The sequence below is a fragment of the Pezoporus occidentalis genome, unplaced genomic scaffold, assembly GCF_034315485.1.
Source record: "Pezoporus occidentalis ecotype Australia unplaced genomic scaffold, CSIRO_AGI_Poc_V1 ctg28, whole genome shotgun sequence".
Taxonomy (NCBI): domain Eukaryota; kingdom Metazoa; phylum Chordata; class Aves; order Psittaciformes; family Psittacidae; genus Pezoporus; species Pezoporus occidentalis.
In genome coordinates this window covers 6593226-6616016 of record NW_026914718.1, presented here as the reverse complement: position 1 = coordinate 6616016, position 22791 = coordinate 6593226, and the positions used below count along the sequence as shown (strand labels likewise).

At 37.1% G+C, this 22791-nt stretch overlaps 1 protein-coding gene across 3 annotated transcripts in view; it reads right to left on the bottom strand.

Annotated features, from left to right (window-relative positions):
• The window catches only part of GOLGA4 (golgin A4), a 54580-nt gene that overhangs the window by 18915 nt on the left and 12874 nt on the right, over positions 1-22791 (bottom strand). For 2 of the 3 annotated variants that reach the window (XM_062625452.1, XM_062625453.1), the window contains 12 exons: positions 20406-20471; positions 18950-19156; positions 16926-16973; positions 16453-16509; positions 13444-13542; positions 12785-12923; positions 11501-11688; positions 10505-10588; positions 9505-9652; positions 2805-2983; positions 1780-1911; positions 623-778 (listed from right to left, as the gene is read on the bottom strand). In XM_062625452.1, the coding sequence (XP_062481436.1) occupies positions 623-778; positions 1780-1911; positions 2805-2983; positions 9505-9652; positions 10505-10588; positions 11501-11688; positions 12785-12923; positions 13444-13542; positions 16453-16509; positions 16926-16973; positions 18950-19156; positions 20406-20471 (1503 nt within the window). Of the gene's footprint in view, positions 1-622; positions 779-1779; positions 1912-2804; positions 2984-9504; positions 9653-10504; positions 10589-11500; positions 11689-12784; positions 12924-13443; positions 13543-16452; positions 16510-16925; positions 16974-18949; positions 19265-20405; positions 20472-22791 lie in introns of all 3 variants that reach the window. The other variant, XM_062625451.1, reaches the window with a different exon arrangement.

Here is a 22791-nt window from a genome sequence, read left to right as displayed (position 1 = left end):
TGACAGATGTGTTCATATTTTCATATTAAAATACCAATACATTGGATGAAAGACATTGGGAGACTACACAAGTATTATGGAGCTTTGCACATGGTACGTATCTTAATTCTACCTCTTATGGAAATGCTGCTGTAAAGTTAAAATACTTACACAGGCAAAACTTCCAAACTAATATTTGGAAGTGCTGGAACACAGTGCAAACTTGCATTAGCAGATAATACAATCTCACCCATTACAGAAAGCAAAGCACCCTTCAAAAATATAAGCAAATTTTTTACTTACTCAAGTACACTTATAAGTGTTTGTATGGTAGCAATATACAGAAGTTATGAAGTTTAACTGTCTTGTATAACATACATAAAGATTATGTACGGATACAAACTCATATCCCAAGGCAGGATACAAACTGAATATATTTCTATACTTTGCCATCTGATCTTGTAAAAGATTAGGGCCTGCAGCATACCATGGCAATACATTAAATTTCTGTCACTACCAGAAGCCCAGTGAAATTAAACCAACCCAATCACAATAAATCCACAGTATTTGTAAACCTGTCACAGTTAAATATATATTGAAGGGCATTTTTGTGAACATTTACCCTTTTGGAATGTTTACTCACAGTTCTACAAGTCTCTACTTCTTGATGCATCATCTGAACCTTCTTGTCACACTCTGACTGTATTGCTTTCTTCTGCAGCTCTAATTCTTCCAAGGCTAAGGATTCTTGCTGCTCTTGTTCTTGAAGGGTTTTCAAACACTCACTTTGATTTTTTTCCTGTATCAAAAATTATGATTAAATCAATAAACCCTCAAAACCAGTATAACGTGATATTTACAAACCAGTTAATAGTTTTACACTAATAGTTAATGGTCATACACTAATAACCTGTAATTTCTCTGCACACACAGAGTTTCTACTTCATCTGTGAGAACAAAATTGTTATAAATCATTTCCATTTCCTCTTCTTTGGAACCATTTTTTTCCCACTTTTTTTGTGTGAAAAATGTAATGCAATCCATCCTTTCACTTTGGTTTGACACGACTGAGATTAACACCTCAGAGAAAAAAGGCCTGTCCTCACTTGATTCCACTGTTAATATATTTTTAAGCTTCTATTTCTCATAATTAAAAAAATAACCTGAGAAACACGAAGAAAAATATAGTCAGAAAGGGACTGTCAAAGTCCCTCAGTCCCAGTCACACACCATTGTGGAGGAGCACAAAAGAGAATCCACTATTTCTCAGGTAAAATTACATGATGCTCCAAAGTGGATTACAGCTTATGAAAAAGAGCAAAGAATGCAAACAATTTCTCCCAGCCTGACCTAGAAGAAAATTCTTTTCCAAGGTCAAACACTGTAAATAGTCAATTCTGTTCATGTAACACAACACAACCTGACACAGTGATACTGACAGTTTTCAAAGAACAGCCTCATTCTTTGTACCTCTTACTCTAGCTGCTGTGGCTAATTGCCAGTGATCCAGAGGAAGAAATGAAAAAAACCAAAGTAACAAAAAGAGTTTTCAAAATAAGAAGTCTTTCCCACAAGATACAGCTGTTAGTGAGAAGTGACAGTGATTCATTATCATTATTCAGTCTGGATCACTGCAGCTGCTTCCCTTTCATTGGATGTCTCTGAGCTCTTTGACCTCTGGAGAACACTTGTATCTTTGAGTGCAGAAGAACTCTTACTGCTGAACAAGGTCAGATTAAGACTTCTAGTCCCACCTCACACTTGCAGAGATGTCTTTCTATGTATTTTAGGAATACTTACAAGAGCTGCCTTCATCCTCTCCTGGAATGCCTTTTCTTGGGCCTGTAATCTCTCATTTAGCTCCTGATCTTTGGTAGCCAGCTCTTTTTTATGGAAGTTTTCTAGTTCAGCAACACGCTCCTCTGAAGACTTCTGTGAATCAAAGTCGGAAATAATTTTTTCAAAATTTATTTTGAAAATACATAAATTTCTTTGTATTTATTCTTGATTTGAACCACTTTGTATTATTACTTAATTAAAAAAAGCAGTGCAATAGAGAGAGGAAACCAGAACCACCTCTTTGCTCCCTTTAAATAAGTAACAATCATCTAAAGTGCTTAATATTAAGCCCCAACAGTTGTTATTTTCAAGCTTGAAATTATCCCTCTTCCTTCTCAAGTCCTTCACAGTTCTGTAAGAAACACATTTTCTAAAGACTCTCCTACCAAGATGAACTTAGTGGTTTTGATTTCAGCTCAAATATGATAATAAATTGGAAAAAGAACTTCAATCCATAGCTTTTCCTCTATTCTTGTTATTTCATGAGCCAGAACAGTAAGTGGTGACAGCTATCTACAACCTACATAACACGCTTTAAGGATTATGCGATGCATTCCCCTAAAGCATCAGTGCATTCTCTCAGAGAAACTAATAACACAAATGTCAAGACAAGAACTGCAATTTAAAGGTGTTCAAATTTACAGGTTGGCAAGGCATGCACACTACTCCTGTGATTCCTACCTGAATACTCCAGATGACGCAAATATAAGCAACTCTGAACTAGCAAACAGTTTAGCAACACATTCTTAAACATTTAAGCATATGGGGTTAGGATAATAATGGTGAGTTTTCTATTTTGCTTAAAGTAAATCTTTAATCCCACAAATTATTTTTATAGAATTTATTAAATATAAATATACATTAAATATATATTAATAATAATATAACTTATAACTAAGTATATACTAATATATTTTATGATAGTTTAATTGTAATTGAATTATTAGATTAAGAACCAATAATTCAAGGTGAGTTTCAGATTTTACCTTCATAATCTCAACCACCTCTTGTTTCACTCTGGTTAACTCCCGTTGAAGATTTACCCTCTCTTCCTCACTTGCCTTTTCTACAGCTTTGATTTTTTCATCCATTTCTGCCTGCAATTTTTTCCGGGCTTCCTCTGTCTTTTGGGCAATACTCAGAGCCCTCTCAAGTTCTTCAAAAGCTGCAAAGAAAATGAAAAAAGCATATGATAGCTGAGAGATACATGTCCCTTGACAGAAGAACAGAGTACTCCATAACTGTAAATTATACAAGTAACAGAGGAACGAACTTAAGAATCCATCAAGAATTTGCATGGGTTTATTATCTAGAAAGGAAAGTGAACTGACAAATGGCTGTCAATGTCTTCCAATACATTCTGTAGCTTCTATTTCTTCCCTAAAATCACTGTAAAATACATAAACCACATAAATAAACTATAGCTCCTCTTCCATCTATATGTGCTGAATAACTTGGAAGAAGAAGAAATAAGCTGCATGAAGAAAAGGCAATTCACAATTTGCTCTTACACTAAAACAGCAGACATAAGCACAAACCAAGAATGACTGCTATGCAAGTCAGTTTTTATTGAATCATGAAAGAGTTCTTCCTGAGCAGAAGACTGAAGTATAATACCAGGCACTTTATTTACCTCAGAGCTGTTCATTTCAAACTGTACAACCCAGATAATCGCCTCTAAACTACGGGTTTGGTGAAGTCCCTACAGATGGCTTTGCTAATGTCATTATTTCACGATTTACTTTTAATGTAAACTACTATCAAAGCAATTCAGAGACACTGGAAAAATGCCTGTGCATTATGAGTGCTTCTAAACTTTGCAGATAAAATTGAAAAATAAAAATACTAAGATTTCCTCTCAGAAGACTCGAATACCTAGAAGATGTTTCAAAAGAACTCTCAGGGTGCAGTGATGGAATTCATTTACATCTGCATAAGGTGCACAAATCTGCTGAAACATTTTAATATACAAATTGGAAGCAATAATTCCACAGCTTCTTCCCATGCTAAGGAGTATTCTAACATACTTATACTCTTCATAGATGATCATTTAGATATGAAAGGGAAGCAATCAATTCTGGTGCTCTGAACTGTATTATTATTATTCAATACCAGTATCTGAGTTTCTCACTCAAATGCTGCCAGAATCAGTACAGAATTACACAAGACCAGAATTTGATCACTCTTATGGAAAACTCTTCTCCTGAATAGGGAAGTGGAAAAACCCTGCTGCGTATCAAAGGAAAATTCAGACTTGGAGCAGTCTACCATAGGGTTAATTTTCTTGCATAAAAGAACTTTGGCAAAACACCTCTGTAAAATACACAATCGTGGTGCCAATATCAAGACTGTAATTTATCAGAGGACCAAAAACCTACAAGTATATTCTTCTATTATGCCCTGGACTACTTGAATACTGTTCTGGGAGCAGACAGAACAAAACAATCTTTGAAGTGTAATTTAGTATGCTAAGCTTTCTTCCACTTAATTCTACCCCCAGAAGAAAATCATAGACATACATAATTAGTTTCCTTGATTCACCACCACTTAGCAGTAACTATCTATAATAACATTCAGGCATGAATCTGGGAAGTGAAGAATAATTTCCATTCCACATTTTCTGATAACATTTAAAACTGAAGCTTTTAACCACAATCTGTATTTTTGAGGCAATGCTGCAAATATGTTTTCAAGTTTTTCAATTTACAGAATTGCATCCACCCAAATTCCGACCTCATCCACACTTTTCTTCTGCTTTCCGAGGAAGCCTTTCTCTGACTACTCACAGCAACAATCATAGTTTCGGACAAAACAGGGTTGTTATTGACTCTGGCAATAGGAAAGCACATCACAGTATCCACTTTTTCACTCCTGGTTGTACATAAATACTAAATATGAAGAGCACTAGAGATTATTTCAAGCAGGAAAACAGTCTAAAACAATGCAAGCATGCACAAGGCTTATAGCTCCTTACTTTCCAAGCACAGTTCTTCACAGCCCCCATCAAGGCACTTGCCACCTGGGACTCACACGACTTGAGTCCTCCCCTCCTGCCAACAGGGACAACTCTGTTATGAACACAGCCTGTGCAACTGCATTTGGAGAGTGGCACTGACTTCCCTGATGCTCCTCTCAGCCCTAATAAAAGCCCACTCAGCCAGCAAAACTGGCTAAGTCCTTCAGTACTACAGCACCATAAATGGATTAAAAACCCAAACAACCCTACAGACAAGGTACAGCTTGGAAAGAAAGCCTGTGAGTAAAAGATTAAGTTACTTCACTTTTCCATGTTTTCCAATTCTTGTTCTGAGCAACATATACTTAGTTTTTATTCAAGAATCCCGTTACTTCTGCAAAAGGAAACAGAATGCATTTGGCATAGCCCAGGAATCCACCAAAGAAAGATCCAGGTTCACACTAGGATTGACTACTGATATGTAATAGCTGAGCAACATGCAGTACGAGAGCTGCACCACTATAATCGCAAGCAGGATGCCAATACAAAAGCTACACAAAAGCTGATGGATAAAACGCCAAGGGGGTATGAAAGCACAGAGAAGCAACACTTCACAGAAACACACTTAGCTCTCTAAAAGTTAAATTATATGCATCTCAGGCACTTCTAGCACTTAAGCAAAACAGAACTTTTTTTTCAAAGTAGTTCATTCTAGTGTAGCATGACACAACTGAGTTTCAAAGCAGCAGAAGGTCAATATCATTATGTAGGCACAACATGGTCTAAATTATCATGATTCTTCTTATTATTTTTAATCTATGGGAGATTTTAATCCTACTGTGGATAAAAACCTGGAATAAAAGTCCATGGCTTTACCCAAATGCATCTATTTTGAATGAAAAGAGTAAAGGCACTGCCTGTGTTCCTCCCAACCAGCAAAGCTACTGTTGAAGGAAAATATTTAACCAAGGTACTGGTTCAGTGAAGTCCCACAACGGCAAATCGGAACCAGTAACAAGCACACCAACAGAGAGTCTCAGGAGAGTCTTGCAAAGTCCCATTCATGTGACCAAACTAGAAACCTTCCTGTGTAGGATATAAATTACACAAAAAGAGCCTGAGCAGAGTTTAAGAATCACAGAACCACAGAATCAGTGAGACTGGAGAAGACCTTTAAGATCACCAAGTCCAACCATTCCCCAGCACTGCCAAGGCCACCACTAACCCATGAACATCTACACAGTGTGTGAACACTTCCAGGGACGGTGACTCCACCACTGCCCTGGGAAGCTTGTTCCAATGACAAAGCACCCTTTGGGGAAGGAACTGTTGCTCATCTCCATTCAAATCTCTCCTGGTGCAGTTTGAGCCTGTTTCCTCTTGTCCCATCCCTTGTTCCTTGGGAGCAGAGACCAGCCCCCTCCTGGCTCCATCCTCCTGTCAGGCAGTTGTAGAGAGCAGGAAGGTCCCCCTGAGCCTTCTCTTCTCCAGACTAACCTCCCCCACCCCGGCCCCCCAGGTCCCTCAGCCCTTCCCCATCACACCTGTGCTCCAGGCCCCGCACCAACTCTGTTGCCCTTCTCTGGCCCTGCTCCAGCACCTCAAAGTCTCTTTGGTAGTGAGGGACCCAAAACTGAACACAGGACTCAAGGTGTGGCCTCACCAGCACCCAGTACAGGGGGATTAGACTGCCCCAGTAAGGTTGCAGAACTGATATTTGTAAAACATGTGCTGCTTTACATGCACTACTCTGAAGTGCCGGTCTCAGTTCCCTTCATCTTGCCTCTCCTACTCAGTGTAACACCAGTCGTCATTGCAAAGACTTCTTGCTTACTCTCTGGAGCAGCAAAACGTTATCTTCAACTATGGTGCCATCTACTGCTAAAAATTGTGAGGAAAGCACTAAACAGGATGGCAAAGGAGGGATTTGTACATTGCACTACTGAAAGCTGGGAGCAGGCATCTTGTCAGTAGTTTGAGAAAGAAAGGTTGAAATTCATTCCCTATAGTTGATTTGTGCATCTAGGCAGGCTTTTAAATGCACAGTCCATGCTTTTTGTTTCTCTGTAGAAAGGTGCCCAGCATATGTTAATTAGCTTGCAAAAGAAACATTGCCTACAAACAGGAAAGTAAAGCAAGATGAATTTGCTTTCTAAGGACTTTTTTGTTTCCTCTATAGAATACACGTCAATAATCTGCATTCTGAGAAGTTAGAAAGCACTTATGCCAAATAGCCTTAGGAGAAACCAACTTCAGTTTATCAGTAAATTTACAAATACTATAAATAGCTTTGTTAAAGTCAAATGTAAATAATCTATGTACACTGCACAGCATTAAAAATCAGTTGCAGTTACTTCAACTGAAAGTGCCTGAGAAGCAAACAATTTACTTTTTAGAGCCCAGTTCAAGCACCCAATGTGTGATGTAAAAAAAGAGAGCCCTTACCCCAGTCCTGTTCATACAAGGCTTGGGAAAGGCACCATGATTCACTTATTGGCATGTGTGGATGCACAAAAACAAGATGCTCTGTGAGATTTCAACATAATGTACCTCTAACTACAAAGAAAATGAATTTCAACTGGGGAGACCAAGTTACAGTTTACACAACACACACAAAATAAGCGTAAGTATCTTTCCACTATTTCAGTGCACATAGATGCAGTAACATTGAATCAAACACTGCAACATTTCACTAAAGTCACTCAGTTACAAAGAAAAAAAGCCACACATGTAACTATAGGCAAGTTAAAAACATGAAACGGAAAAAAATACACCACTTTTTAGCCTACAATATAGCACTATGAAAATAAATGAAGCAGACTATTTTTCCATAACTTAAATGAAAATAACATCTCTACAAATACAATATTCCATGAAGCCAATTCCTCACTAAATCATGACAGAAAAAGAGAAGTCTAGAATTTAAAGGCAACTCACATTAACTGCCCAAGAAACAGAACTTTAAACACACTGACCTCAAATAGATTAAACTGAATTCTTAAAACTGGTACAACTCAAAGGTTGTGACCTAGAGGAAATTCCAGGCTCTCCCAGTATTGACAGCGGTCTTCTCAAATGCCTGAACAATTTACTTCAAGTGTATTGAACTACACTTCCATTACACATCACAACATTTTTGGCACATGTAAAGCCAAGGAAGTAATAGGAAAATCTAACAAAGGCCACCTCAAAATTCTGCTTATCTTTGAGGTAGTATTAGCTAATTTTCCAAGGATTCTAACATTTATAAATGCATGCTTAATAGAGTACACAAATACACCTGAAAGTAAAGTGGATGCTTATGCACCATAAAAATTAACAGAATTACTTTAAATTTTTACTTATGAGAGAGCATATTTAACACACAAATCTCTCTCTAGGAAAGTGCAGTGTACTCAACACATTAGTTGTAAGTGAAATTACTTCTCACTACCACAGTTAAGTTTTCCAGGTATTCAGAGCACCATCTGTTACCTATTTTCAGCTTCTGGGTATGCAAACCTGAAGAAATTACTGTATTAACCAGAGCATGTAGATATTAGTTCACAATTAAGAGGTTTCCACTGCATAAAAAAATGCAGTGTTTCAAACAACTATAACAATAACTTTGTATCTACAAATTTATTAAAATATTCTTCAGCTTTTTTTCTTTTATTATGAATAGAAGCTTCCTAGTCTCCAAGAATTGAACAAAATCCAACTCTTTCAGGACCGACTTACTGTTGAAATATGAATTTCCAGAGTTAAAAGATACATGTACCCTGAAAAAGGTAGAAGAGGACACCTAATCAAAATGTTTGTTACTTTCACAAGATGGATGTTCAAGCTGCTTTTCTGTATTACAGCAGAATGATCTACCCAATCTTTAAAACTGGAAGGCTTGATCTAAATCCTGTGAAGTGTATTGTTTGACTTTCTCATCACTTTTTAGAGAAAGAAAATATGCATAATGTTTTATATCAACTAACTGCATCTGAGCTTCTGCCAAAAGAGTGAACGCCTTGATACACCTATGAGAGGAAACCGAATTTTCTTTATTAATTTTGAAACAGTGCAAAATGATTTCACTGTTTAAAAAACAAAGGTGGAGTGGATTGATCTTTCAACTTCATTTCAAGCAAAAGGAGAACTCCAAGCCCACATAATTAATGTTACCTAATTTCCATCGAAAGCAAACTACAGCATGTAATAGTTACAAAGCCACTGGGTTCTAAGCCTGAAGAGAAAGGAACCATCACTGCTGTTTCACTAAAGAGAAATCAGAAATGCTTCTGCTACAATTATTGAAAGAAAATGCTTATTATGGCCATAGCACATCCTCTTCTTTCTACGCCTTCCCAAGCTCTTACACACTCACTGCTGTTTTCTATGTAAAATTGTAATGCTACCACTATGATAACTTGGAGATAGTTGCAAATTTCCCTCCTGAAGTCATACCAGCAAAAATTCTCTCAATCTTTTCTCCTACAAACAGGAAGGTACAGCTGCCCTTCAGGAGATTCCTTCCTAACTCCATGTGAATAAGAGACAAACCAGCCAAAAACACCCCTAAACTCTGCTGACCAAAAGTGAAGTTAGTAATGATGCTAGCAGAGGTGCAATGTGGAACATGAGGAAGAAAATCATCTCTTAATATCCATGCCAAACAACTGTCCAAAGAGTGCAGAAAGACCACACTGAAGCTTTTTCATGTTTAAATGTGAAAGCTAATAATTCCCAGAATTTCTTACCAGCTTTTTCAGATTTTTCTTTCTGTTCTTTTAATTCCTCGCCTTTTGTAGTCATTTGTTTGATCCGAGCACGCAGTTGGGCTATCTCCTCCTCCTTCAATTCCAGTGTTTCATGCATTTGTCGCTTTGTCTCTGCAATTACCATGCCCTAAGGAAAAGGTCCTTGTGATAAAAAGCTAGCAAACAAATAAAACATATAGCTGAAACAATTTCAAGCCAGGACACAATCCTTGACAGGAATAGACTTTAGTCTATTACTATAAGACCAGAGATCACGACATTTTTCCATGTCAGGAAACAGAAAACGCTAACGAAGAAAAAAAGGTGAGAATACAGGATGATTTTGAAGAGTAGCCAAATTTTATCTAGTGGTGAAAAAAACTCATCCAGCCACTAAAGACCATGAGAAAACTTCCTAGTTCTGGTCCAGATACTTTTATTGGAAATATGCATAATGTTAACAAACCAAAACTAAAAGCACTGTAGAGTGCACGCTTCTCCTTAGATAACATGCACACACAAAATGAGCGTCAGTCTCGTTACTTATTACACCACCAAAAGTTACTTCAAGTACCAAGACTGTGATAAAAAAAAAATTAAGGAACAAAAAAACCCAAACCACTTCATATCCCTGAGAAACTACAGTTACTTTTCCTTCATTGGCAGCTTTTAAGTTAATTTATATTGTATCTCATCTTAGTCAGTGTTTGGGAGTGGTGGTGGAGTTCAACTAATTTTGTTGTTTGTTAAAGCTGGTATTAAGGAGTGTATTCACTGTAACTGCTCCATCCTGAATAACATAATCTTATAATATTTATACCCTAATAGACAAATACCCTATAGCATCTATACAATAAAATTCTCAGGTAGCTTATATTATTTGCTGGCTAAAACATAAACCAAGCCACATCAGATGACTAAGAAAAGCTTCTAAGACCAAGAAGACAAGAGTTTTACAAAATCTTCTTCAAAAACTACAGAGTTTAAGAAGCTTTTTTACCTTGTCTTGTTCTAGCTGCTCAATCAAATTCTTTGCATCACGCAGCTGAGTAATCAGTTTAGTCTTCTCAGCCATCTGAAGGTCCTAAAACACAAACCCCAGGCACAAATTTAAAGCACTGCCACAGGTAAGAAAACACCTTCTTCTGGCAATCAGGTTAGGTTTGGCTCTTAAACTTGCATTATGCATTGGAGGAAGAACACAGAACAGAACCCACGGAAAGTAGGTAGCTTTAACTTACTTTTAAGGCTGCCTCATGGTCTCCATAATAAATCAAGTATCTGAAGGCTTTGTTACAGCCTCCACAGTTCTCTCATGGATGTCAGAACAGCTACAGTAAAACTGGCAAGAAACACGGCTTAGGCACCTGCTCTATTACCTGCATCTCAGTAGGGTCTCAGCAATACAACATAATTGGTCATTACTGGTTCTGGAAAAGATCCTTAAAATACTCGAGTCTTTCAGAGCAATTTCAAACAGGGCTGGTGCTCAGAGACTGAGAAGGGAATCTGATCTCTAGAACTGAGGTTGAGCACAGCTATACTTACCACATTTTCACATCCCATTACTATCAGCAATTTAATTTTACTCCACACTTGGCATTAGTGGTCTTAAAAGGAAAAATAAGCAAAATACTAATTTAGCTTTGTGACTCCACTTATGCTATCTTCACTATATTGTGCTCTCCATTGTCCTGCCTTTCTGTGTTTTCTGTTCATTTACATAACTTACACCTCTTCAACTATGTCTTAAAGGTTTAGCTCTGCTCTACTGTTCTCACTTTACCTCTTGTCTTTTGTGCTTGCAGTCTTTTCCTCACCCCATTTTCCCACAGTTACTTTATTTCTGATACCTTTTTGAAGGATATTCAAAGAGTAAGGTTCCTTACCTTTCTCCAAGCAATTTAAGGGTCTTCTTTATTAACAGATTCTGGAAATACCGGAGTTCTTGCTCTGTTTTACTAGCTACCCATACAGTTCAGAGCATTTTCCATACCTTCATTTTCTCCAGTTCCTGAAGCCTCTCTTCTAACTGTTCCTGAAGTGCCTCTTTCTCATTGGTTAACTGGGCGCAGCGCTCCTTATGAGACCGAATCATCTCCTTACAACGCTGCAGCAAGTTCTCTTGGCGCTTCACCCTCTGATGAAGAGTTTCCAGTGTTTTAACAGAATCTCCACTACCCCCTATTAGACAACATACAAACATTATCACATGCACGTACTGTTTCCAAAATGTAGATCTGCATTCGTCATTCACATTGCAGGCAACCCACAGGGCTCTGAAGAAAGTTGCGCAAAGTCTGCAAAACTTCCTAGTGACTACTGTAACTACCAGAAACATGCTACACATACACAGAATAGTAAATACAGTCTTTCACCCAATATTAATTCACAAAGGTCAGATATCATACAAGCTTCGAAACCAAACTATTATTCAACAAAGTTTTCTACACAATTGAAAAACCATGATTTATAAATCTGTCTGCTGCTACTAACAGAAAATTCACTGGCAGGAAAAACATAAATCAAATCAAATCACACATCTCTCAAGTGCCCAGTACACTGATTCCTGCTTTCCCAGGGCTGGGTATGATGTTAACTCTAAAATATCCAGATTGACAATACTACGTTCTGCAGGTTAATGGTCATGTTTAGTGAGCTGTACTCCTCTCTGTATACCTAGCACACTGGATAATATTTTACTGTGTGTTCTGGAGGCTGTAAGAGTACTTGGCATGAAAATAGGGTCAAACAAATTTAAAGGTTTAATTCACAGCCATAAGTCTTACACATTATAGTCCTGAAGCAGACTCCAGTATAGGAAACATCTTGAATCTTGATTCTTAGGGACTGGTTACTTACTTTTTTCCTAAACACTACAAAAGGCATGATGCTAGATAAGAAAATCTCTGATCTTACCATTCATATCATCCTCATACACACAAAAATCTGGCAGATGCTGAAAAAAGATCATTTGGAGATGCATGTTCACCTCTGTCTGAACCCTACCTTTTATGAAAAATACCAACACATAACCCTTTCATTATATGTCACCATTAGAATATTGCTTACTCAGTAATCAAACAATATTGGAAGCATCTTAGAATCTCAGAAGAGTTATCCTGTCCTCTAGCTGCCATACTGCTATCAAAACAACTTTCTGCTAGAAAGTGCATCCTTCCTATGATATATTCAACCCTAAGTACTGTTACTCCACCCTAAGTAACAGCAGGCTTATTCCCCAAAATTGAAGATCTCTTAAAAAAGCTGCAACACCTACCGTTGCTTCCAGGATCCACAAAATTGTCTACACTGATTTCTCTTGTTGGACTTTCCCCTTGTGGTTCAGACTGAATATTTGGATCAGGCAATTCAGTACTTATCTGACCATTCTGTAACCTCTGCTTCAACAATGATACCTAAAAAGTAAAAATTAATGTTCTTTTTATTAAGACGTCTAAGCAGATCATGTTTTCACCTCCAAAACTAGAATTAAAGTGATATCAGTAAGCAAAGAAAGGAAAAAAATCTGTTTGATTTTTTTTAGCAATTTTTTTAGCAGAATCATATTTCTAATTAACAAAAATAGTACCATCAGAAGTGGGGAAAAAAAAAAAAAAAGACCAATTAAGCAAAATACACAGGTTTTGCCAAAGCAATTTTAGCTCAAGTATGTGCTAATATTATGTTCTTGGTAACAAAGACATAACAAAGACATCAAATGTAAATCAAACAATCATACTGAACATGAATGAGATTTTACAAAGGTATCCCCTTACCACAAAGATGAACATAATTTCTAGATAATCCTAAATTCTCAAGAAGCTTTACAATGTCAGAGCAATTATAATAAACTGTGGACATGCACTATAGGAAATACATTATTAAAAAAGTAGCAAGAGCAGTTTTAAAGAATATCTGTTGGGTAAGGTACCTTACCTGAGTTTGCAGGACACTAATAAGTTGGTCCTTTTCTTCTAAGGAAGCATCAAATTCCTCTTGGAGATGTTTCTTAGCTTGTTGATCCATCTGGAGCTCCTGAGAATCGTAAACACAGGCATCTCAAATGAAAACTTCAATGTGAATTTAAAAGGCTTCTCAAAATATTATGAAACAGCATTAAAAATATCTCTTCGCAGTTGTGACCCCAGAATGCAACCATGAAGTGGATGTTTCTTTTACTAAACAATATTCCACACAACATAATACCATTCTAATACTAACATTAAACTAGATTTGATGCAAAATTATCAAGGGTTTTTTCTTCCTAGAAGTAAGTTTCTGTAGTGATCACTTCAAGACTGCTCTTGAAAACTGTTTTCCATGCACACATTTCTCCTGGAAGTTGGAAGAATCTGAACCAGATTCTTCATTTAAGCACCAAATGAAGTCAACATAAACAAGCAGAAACTTAAATTTCTCTTATGCTCATTCAATATGCTAGCAGTCTAATATAATAAATGCCATTTATAACAGCAGAAAGTTGGCTTTTTTATTCCTGAAACATGTCTCAAATGAGAAAGCAAGAGAACACCCAAGAACTATGTGCCTTATTTGATACTTAATTGCAGTCATTTAGCTGAACACCTTTAGAAGCTTGTTGCTGTTCCCTAAATCCATTAGTAGGATCTACATGATCTTACAAAATACTGTCTAAGGGAGATTTATATACTTCCTAAGCTTTTAAAGTTGAAATATTTAAATTTCTTTAAATAATTACTGTTCTAATAGAAATCCATGTACTTAAAGTTAAATTAATTCGCAACTGCTTATTGTAAGAATCAGAACCATGCACATTTCATGCATGCAGTGCAAATAATTTCCCAAACTTGTATGTTAATTTTTATGTATTCACTTCATCTATACATATCTTCCTGGTGTTTTTCCCCAGGGAACTAATGCTTCTATGACCATTGTTCTGCAAAGATACGTGTATAAAAGCAAGCACCACCCATAAACATGGCAGAACCGTGCTGGAAGGTGTCACTGGGAAAACTATGCCTCTCTCTTTCATATATCCACTTTTTAACCCTGCACTGCCTCAGGTTGTCAACAACTCTGATCACACTTCTGCCTTGTGCTTCTGAGCTTTAGAAGCAACTCCTTCCAAGCAAACCAAAGCAGCTCAGTGCAAGAATAAGTGTCAAAGATTTACTGAAACCAACACAGGAATAGTCCTCTTTGGATTCCAAAGTCCCTTTTGATCCTTGTCTAAGAACACTGAAGACTGCTTGAAGACTGCTGTTGAGTAATTACTCTTAACAGAAGAAAACTAGCAAAAGACACATTGATTTCCACAGACTATGGCACACTGTCACCTTGGCTTCAAAGGAGATAGCTTGTATTTACATGACCATCTTAAAAGAAATTTGTCCAACTCAACATATTTATTGGGAAAAAGGGCCATATGATGAAGAAAAGGATTCTTTTACTTAATTTCTTATTACAAATTACATCAGTAAATGATCTACTTCGTAACATTTTAGCTTCTGCAATGCAGATGTACCGTTTTACTTGTAATTTCTCTTTTAAGTATGTTTTACCTAATGCCGTATAACACGTGGGCTTCTGAAAGACCAAAATAACCTGCATTTTGAAGTTTTTCAGTTAATAAAAAAAAAATTGAGTGTAAGATTTGAAGGAATCTTTAAATTTACAAGATCTGTAACAATGACATTAAATTTTACACCAAAGATAAATATATATAGATATAAATCGGAAATATGTGAATCACAAAGACTATGACGTTATGCATGCATCCAACTCTTTCATAATTGAAAGCTTTAAGTCTGGTGTATATATATATATATATGCCTTACAAACTTTACCAATAGGCACCAGTAAGCTGGAAAAATAAACATACTGGAACATGTGGATATAGACTTAACACAGAATGAGCTTCTTCCATTTGATCTTGTGGTGAACTGGGAAAATAAACCACATTGACAAGCCACTCCCACCAGTAATGCTGTTTGCTTTACCCTCCCATAGGCTGTTAGGTCAGCTTAGGAATACAGGCTGGGTGCAGGCTCTGGCTCAGATGAGCCTGGCACACCCAGCACTCTGCCCCACTGTTCTCAGCTACTGCAAAAGAAGCAGACCTCGCCATGGTCTGATGGTTCTTGCAACCTCCACACCAGCACTGCTGCTCAGCAGGGCACATGCCAAAACCAGAAGTGCAGCCACAAAGAAAGCCTGTGGCTTTGAGCAAGTTGGCACCCAGCTCCCAAGCGAGTCAAGAGCATGGACAGAGAAGCTCTCCCATGCCCATCTCCGAACCTGATGCTGCACTGCAAAATGGCTTCAGCTTCATAATCTGCTTTACCAGGGCTTGACAATACAGCTTTGGTGAAATTGCCTTATTAATTTTCTCTGCCCAATAATCTGTACATATCTTTAATTAAGACCAATGTGTTTATTATCAATACTTCTTTTATTTTCACTATAACCTAAGGAGACAATAATCATAACTATACTACATATCCATAAACCCAATGTCAACAGAGATCAAGATGAGTATCTTTTAATTTTATCCTAATTTTTTCATCCATACTCATTAAAATCTTTATTAAAAAGTGCCTATTACTTGGGATTGCCTAACATTAGTACTTCTCAATACTATAAAGAACAGCAAATTGCACAGGTACATCTATTGCTGGACCCAACAATACTTCAAGAACCACACACATTTCTACCTATTTCACAAGGAACAGAAAGCAGTTCAGTGCGTACAATGAACTGCTCTGTCTTAGAGCAAATAATAAGCTGCTGAATGGGAAACAAGCCAGAGAAATAACCCTATATAAACAAATGATGAAAGCAAGCAGTAAAAAACCCCTGCTGTGTGAAAGAAAATATTTTGTAAAGTGAACATAAACACCAAAAGCTAGACAGAGAAAGATCCTATGTATGGGTAGTATGAAGTAAATAATCAGTAAAGGAAATTACCTCTCTCAGTTCTCCAATTCTGCGAAGTGCTTTGTCCTGAGTTTGACTCAGGACACCCTTAAAAAAAGGAAGAACAAACATCAGGTGTATTAAATGTAACTTTCTATAAAGTATGTATAAATTCACAGAATCGTATTTCAGCAGAAGAATTAATAACTGTATTTCTCTTTCAAGTCAAGCTTGATGTGTAAGTATTATCCTAAACTGCCAACTGTGGGCTGGCAATCTATCACTTGAATGCAGCTGATGCAATAAGAAAGGCTGGGTACAATAGCTTCACAGTTGTTTACACAAATCAATATTAACTTTGCTTCCTTAGAAATCCCAACAAGAAAGTCTTGTTACACACAAACATATATACACAACCTATTGTGTAAACACACACAATGCACTGAAAATTAATTCTCTATTTGCACTACACATTTTAAGAGTCAGAAAAGCATTCAGGTAAGAGGATGAAAAGTAATGCTTACCTGTAGCTTCTTCTTCTCCCGCTGGATAACTTGATAAGCAGATACTAGCTAAAATATAGAAATCAGGTATAATGATGAATGCATCTGCTTAAGCTATCAAAATAATCGGCTATAGCCATCTGCATTTTCAAACTCTTGACCTGAGACAGCTCTTTTGACAGAAACCTATTTAGATGTTCTCAATGTTTTTTTTTTCCATTTATAAAATATCTCCTACATACAAACCCCTGAGGTTACTCACCATCCACGTACAGTTTTCCCTTCACTGAAAAGACCTGCAAGACCAACCATGCTTCAATACAGGCAGTTGAAACCCAACTGAATCACAAAGTTACATCCCAACCAGCCACCCCCCGGGGATGTACATTTGTAAGGGTACATGTCCCAGAGAGCTTAAGTAAAACTAATTTTACAATGAGTATGCATTAAAAAAATACACTTACAAATCTAGCAAAACAAGGTCCATGTAATACTGAATAGTCTCATCCCATGTGCTTTGCATAGACCCAGCAGACAAAAAAAGACTGGAAGCGGGCACCATTTCTCATTGTAAGCCGACAAAAGAGCTTCGTGAGTAACTGCACAATTTAGTTTAATTAAAAATTTGAACACAATTGCCTAAGCTGTCCAAAGCTGAAGTAGCAAACTGGCACTTGGAACTGGAATATTCCATTTTCTAATTGCTGAAAAATTAAAGGAAAACTAATCCAAAACAGCAAAACCAGAACTCTTTTAAGGCAAAAGATACCTTCGAATTCTTACTTAAATAGGCTTTTTCAAGAATTCAAAATTAGTTTTAATTTCAAAGTTGTACTTATTTTGCACTTAAAAGAAAACTATAACTACTCTGGATGATTTTCCTCACCAATTTTTTGAGACGCTAACTTTGTATCCTATTTCAAGAAAGGGAAAAAAATAATTGTGTCTTATCATTATATATTTAAGCTACTTTCTTCCAAGCTCCAGCAAAGCAATTCTTTCCGACTGAAGAAACTAACAAAAATAGAATGAAAACCCCAAGCCTTTTTGATGGAGAAAATTAAGAGTTGCTGGAGAGACTGCACAGAAAAAAAAAACCAAACACAATCAAAAACCCACCCCAAACCAAACCTATAAATTGATAAGTTTTCATTTTAGCAATGCTTTTTATGTAACCTTTTTAAAACTATATCTTATTATACTATCTGGAAACGAATGACAAATTAATGACAACAAGTACGGAATGACAAGTATGGAAGACAACTGCTTTTTTCAGGCACATGCTGAACACCGTACTTGCTGTATACATGGTTTAGGTTACAGGGATTTTGACACTAATAGCCAAATGTCTGTACAGGAATTACTGTATTTGAGGGCAGCAAACATTTGAAGAACTGTAAAAAACAGGGCAAAAGTCCAGTTTTAATTACAACACACATTTAAAACCAAAACAAAAATCCAGCACCACCACTTGGAAAACTTTTCCCAACAAGTTGTAAAATCAGTAGCAAAGCTACTTATATCATTGGTTTTCACTAAAATGGCAAAAGAAATAGTCCTTGAATTAATTCCTTCCAGGGAATACCTGGAAATTATAGTGAACAGAATGTATTCATTGTAAACAAAATGCTTGCCAATCGCATGTGCATGGAATATGTATTGTTCAAGTTTCAGCAGAAAAGTGCATTTGCTGTCATGCAAGTACAAGCCATGCTCACCTCTGCACTGAACTCTACCCCTTGCTATGGGCTTTCAGCAGAAACCTTCACAGGCCTACTTTGTGTGAGTAACCACTAACCAATCTCTATTGCTGACAACGTGACATTATTTACAAACAGAAAAGGATTTCCATCTTTTATTACCAGAAAAACATTTTGACCAATATAGACCAAAAATAACCAGACTTAGAATAATAATTTGATTTTTATGTTAGTTGTAAGTTGATCCATTTGCTCCACATAAGAAAACAGAAAGATTATCCACTACTGCAACATGTTAGTCTCATTTTTCCCCCTCTCTGCCCAGGTAAGCCAGTCATTGCCTACCTCTGAGTACTTTCCCCTGTAGTTGCCCAAGCTGCGTTCCATCCTGCGCAGTCGCTGAAGCAGCTGCTCTTTGCTGAGGCTGTCCATTTTTCCCAGAGGCTCCTCCGGCTCACTTTCAATGTCAGAAGGTGGATCAAAGGTGGGACCAGCTGCGTCCAAGTCCAGTCGATTCAAGAAGTCTCTTGAGGAAGTTCGTACCAGGGACTCCTTAGAAGAAGAGCGGAACAGGGACTCTTTTATTGGGCTTTGAAACAAAGACTCCATGGAGGGAACTCGGAGCTGAAGCCTCCGGGTGAAAGACTGAGTGTCACTTAGCTGCAAAAAATCAAAGCAAGTAATTCTGCACTGCTTTTAGGCAGACAAACACAGTAAAGTCCAGGAAACAGAGACCTGACCTGGGCAAAGGAACACATGCATGACACCAAATAACTACCACTCCCTTGGAAGAAGCATCAACTTCTGTAGAAAAATCAATCATGCAACTACCAGATATGGGCAATTTCAGAGAGCAACTAAAGCCAATAATTTACAGATCTGATTTAAATATGCATCTGCGTAACTCCTTTAAAAAGAAATGTAAACTCAAACAAATAGTTCCGTTTATTGTTGTCCCAAATTTATAAAAAATAGTTGTGACTCATTTATTGCCATGTTAAACAGAAGACTGTGTTTATCTCAAAGACACAAAAATATCTTCCTATGATTAAAAGAACAGATTTATTGTAAAAGTCCTTGTGTAACAGCTCTAGCATGCACTCTTACACCCTCCTTTTCTTATTTTATTTTAAATGGCTTTACAGTTTCTACATAAAATACAATTATTGATTCATGCAGCTACAGTACTTAATGCTGTTCTAAATCAAAAGGTTCTGTGCTATGGTACTGTATACTGCTAGTGCTACAGAAGTGATTTGAAAGCATTACTGCACAATGTCGCTTCCACAACCAAGTGTTGGGACACACGTGGTAGAAGCCACTGCTAATCCCACTCCAGCAAGCTGAATATTTACAAGAGATACTGAAGAATGACTTCTACCTTGATCACTAGTAATGATTCTTTCTTAAGCCTACCATTTATTTTCTTTCCCTTCAGCTAGAAATTAACTTTCTACTGATGCAATATGCCCCCCAGTTTGGAAAGTGAGATTAACACTCTGTATCCTGTGCTGGCTGGATTCATGAGCAGAGACACACTGTCAGATACCGCTAACCCTTCCCTGCAAGAAAAAAGCTCCGCACATCAACAACACTTAATACCAACTAACGGGATTACACACAAAAAAAAAACCCTTAGTATCCCTTTGTATATTATAATACTTGCCCTTAGTACCCTGACAGGCAAGTATTTATCATCCCTGCTCCAGCATGAACATATATACTGGGCACTTAAAGCAACATACCACAAAGACAACACGGCAGTGAAGAAGATAACCACCCCCCTATATCCTCCCCATACCTGCGGAGAGGCTGATCCACTTCCATTGTTTTCTTTGTACCCAAGAAGTGGATCTCTACTGGAGTTCTACAGGAGGAAAAACAACTGTTAAAAGGAAGAGACTACAAGGACTGTAATTCACGAATTCCTACAAACAGCATCTGCGCTTTTTCCTTGCCTGTGTTTTTAGTACTTTCTTTTGAACATTTATTAAAATGTCTTCATGCAAACAAGCTAGTTTGTTAAATTCAAAACAGATTGCTGCAATATACAGAACTACAAAGCAGCTATGTGTGCATGGATTAGTACGAGACATCTGCCAAGGCTGACATCTCCAATTAAATTATTCATAATGATTATTTATGTAACATTTAAGCACAAATCAAAGAAATACCCAAAAGACAAAATGATAGCAGGAAAAAAATCTAATTGATGACTAGTGTTGTTTATAGCCAACATGATTAACAGTGGAATCACATGTTTAAGTCCACTGGGGAGGATGGAGGGTACAAACTACCGGGAAAAAGGTGCTGGTAACAGGCTGTTTAAGACTTTAAATAAGCACAGGCAGAAAATTCAGACTTAAAGAAAAGAAATATCCTGTGCAACACTTCACATGTACATTCCTCTGCACTCCCAAAGAAGGAAAAAACAAAAAAATCCCACTCAAACCAACAAAACCAACACAATAGAAAACAATAGCTTTGGTTGGATTTTTTTAAAACAAAGTTCAGAGATTTCTGTTCCTAATCTGTCTCTCCTGCTTTTCCTATGTCCTGTGTTCAGGTGTTTTCTAACCTGTACAAATCCACATGGTCTTCTGGTGTTTAAACCAGGTTGACCTGAAATAGCAAAACATGCCAGAAAACATCTTGGATATGATTTTCTTCCAAGAGAAGCAAAGCACTGAGATATATCGAACAAAGCAGAGGAGGAATTCAGCTAAAAACAATGTAACTTATTTTTCAATCAATATGGAACCTGACAGTTATATGCAAAGGTGTATACACAAAATATGAATCGTAATTGTCCATGTATGTATCTGCTACACAATTACACCCACAGCTTCTGCTCTCCGTGGACACACAGGTAAGCATCCATAAGCATAAATGTGGAAGAGGAATGATTCAGTGTAAAAGGGCTTCAGAAAGGTGTGACATGGAGCACACTTCATGAAATCGCAGTAGAAAGAGAAATCCAGACAGTGAAGGCAGGCAGGGAAATAAGCAGTCACCCAGGCAAAAAGTAATAACCAGCCATACAAGAACTCTGTTTGGATTTGAAATCGTGCTTCAGCTGGCTTGAACAAAATCTGCATTCTGCTTCAGAGCACCATCCTGCCGAGTGGATTTATTCCTCCTGGATTAAGAGCTCTTACTAGGTTTTAGACTAAAGCCCTCCTACATTTTATTCTCAGTTCCAATACCTGTTCATTTCTCATTTCCTAACTGGAAGGTTAATAATAAGGATAATCCAAATAAAAATTTATCTTCTGCTTTATAGTTTACATAGCATCTACCATGCTAGTGCTGGACTGACAACAGAGGAAGAAAAATACCAAGACTTACAAACTAACTACACACACTTCTTTCAAAAATCATATATTCCGATACCCACAGAAAGTACTAAAGGAAACTATTGAAGGTTTATACCTCTAATTCAGAAGAATAATTTAATAATACTTAAGATATATTTTAAAATACAAGATTAAGTGGGTTTATTAAACCTAATAAGGTGTTTATGAAAACCATGGATGCTGTTCTTTTCTGTTAAGATCCTTATAAAGCTGCCATTTCAGGATCTATGAAGAACCCTAAAAAAAATACCATTTAAAAACTAAAACTAAAATCACCACTTTTAAAATTTTCCTATTCTTTGCATTCAATCTCTGTGAATAAAAATAGAGCCTATGTTGGGGATTAGACTTTCTATTGTCATAAATCATAAAAGGGATACACTGGTAATCTTTCATATAAAAACTGGACTAGTACAAGTATCTAGCTGCTACAATTCTAAATCACTGTGCTGCGACTTAGGGCCTTAAGGCAAAGGATCATATTCTGGTGTCCAAACTGTGAAGGGTAAGCACAAATGGAAGTTGCTACATGTAAGCATGGATTCAAGAGGCTTTGAAGAGCTTAAAACCTTTCATAAACCTTAAGAGCTGTTTCAGCAAAACTAGAATCTCAGAGCACAGGCTAGTGCTTTGAAAGTCTTAAACTCAGCAGAGTTACATCAGGGTTTCTGTAAACCAACAGAAGTCTGTTTTCCACAAACCCACAAAACATCCACCACTAATATCTTCATAGATGATCTGGAAGATGAGATCAAGTAAACTCTGATGGAGTTTGCCACCGGACTTCAAGAATGACACTAAACTGAGTGGGGAAGTGGACATTTTGGAAGG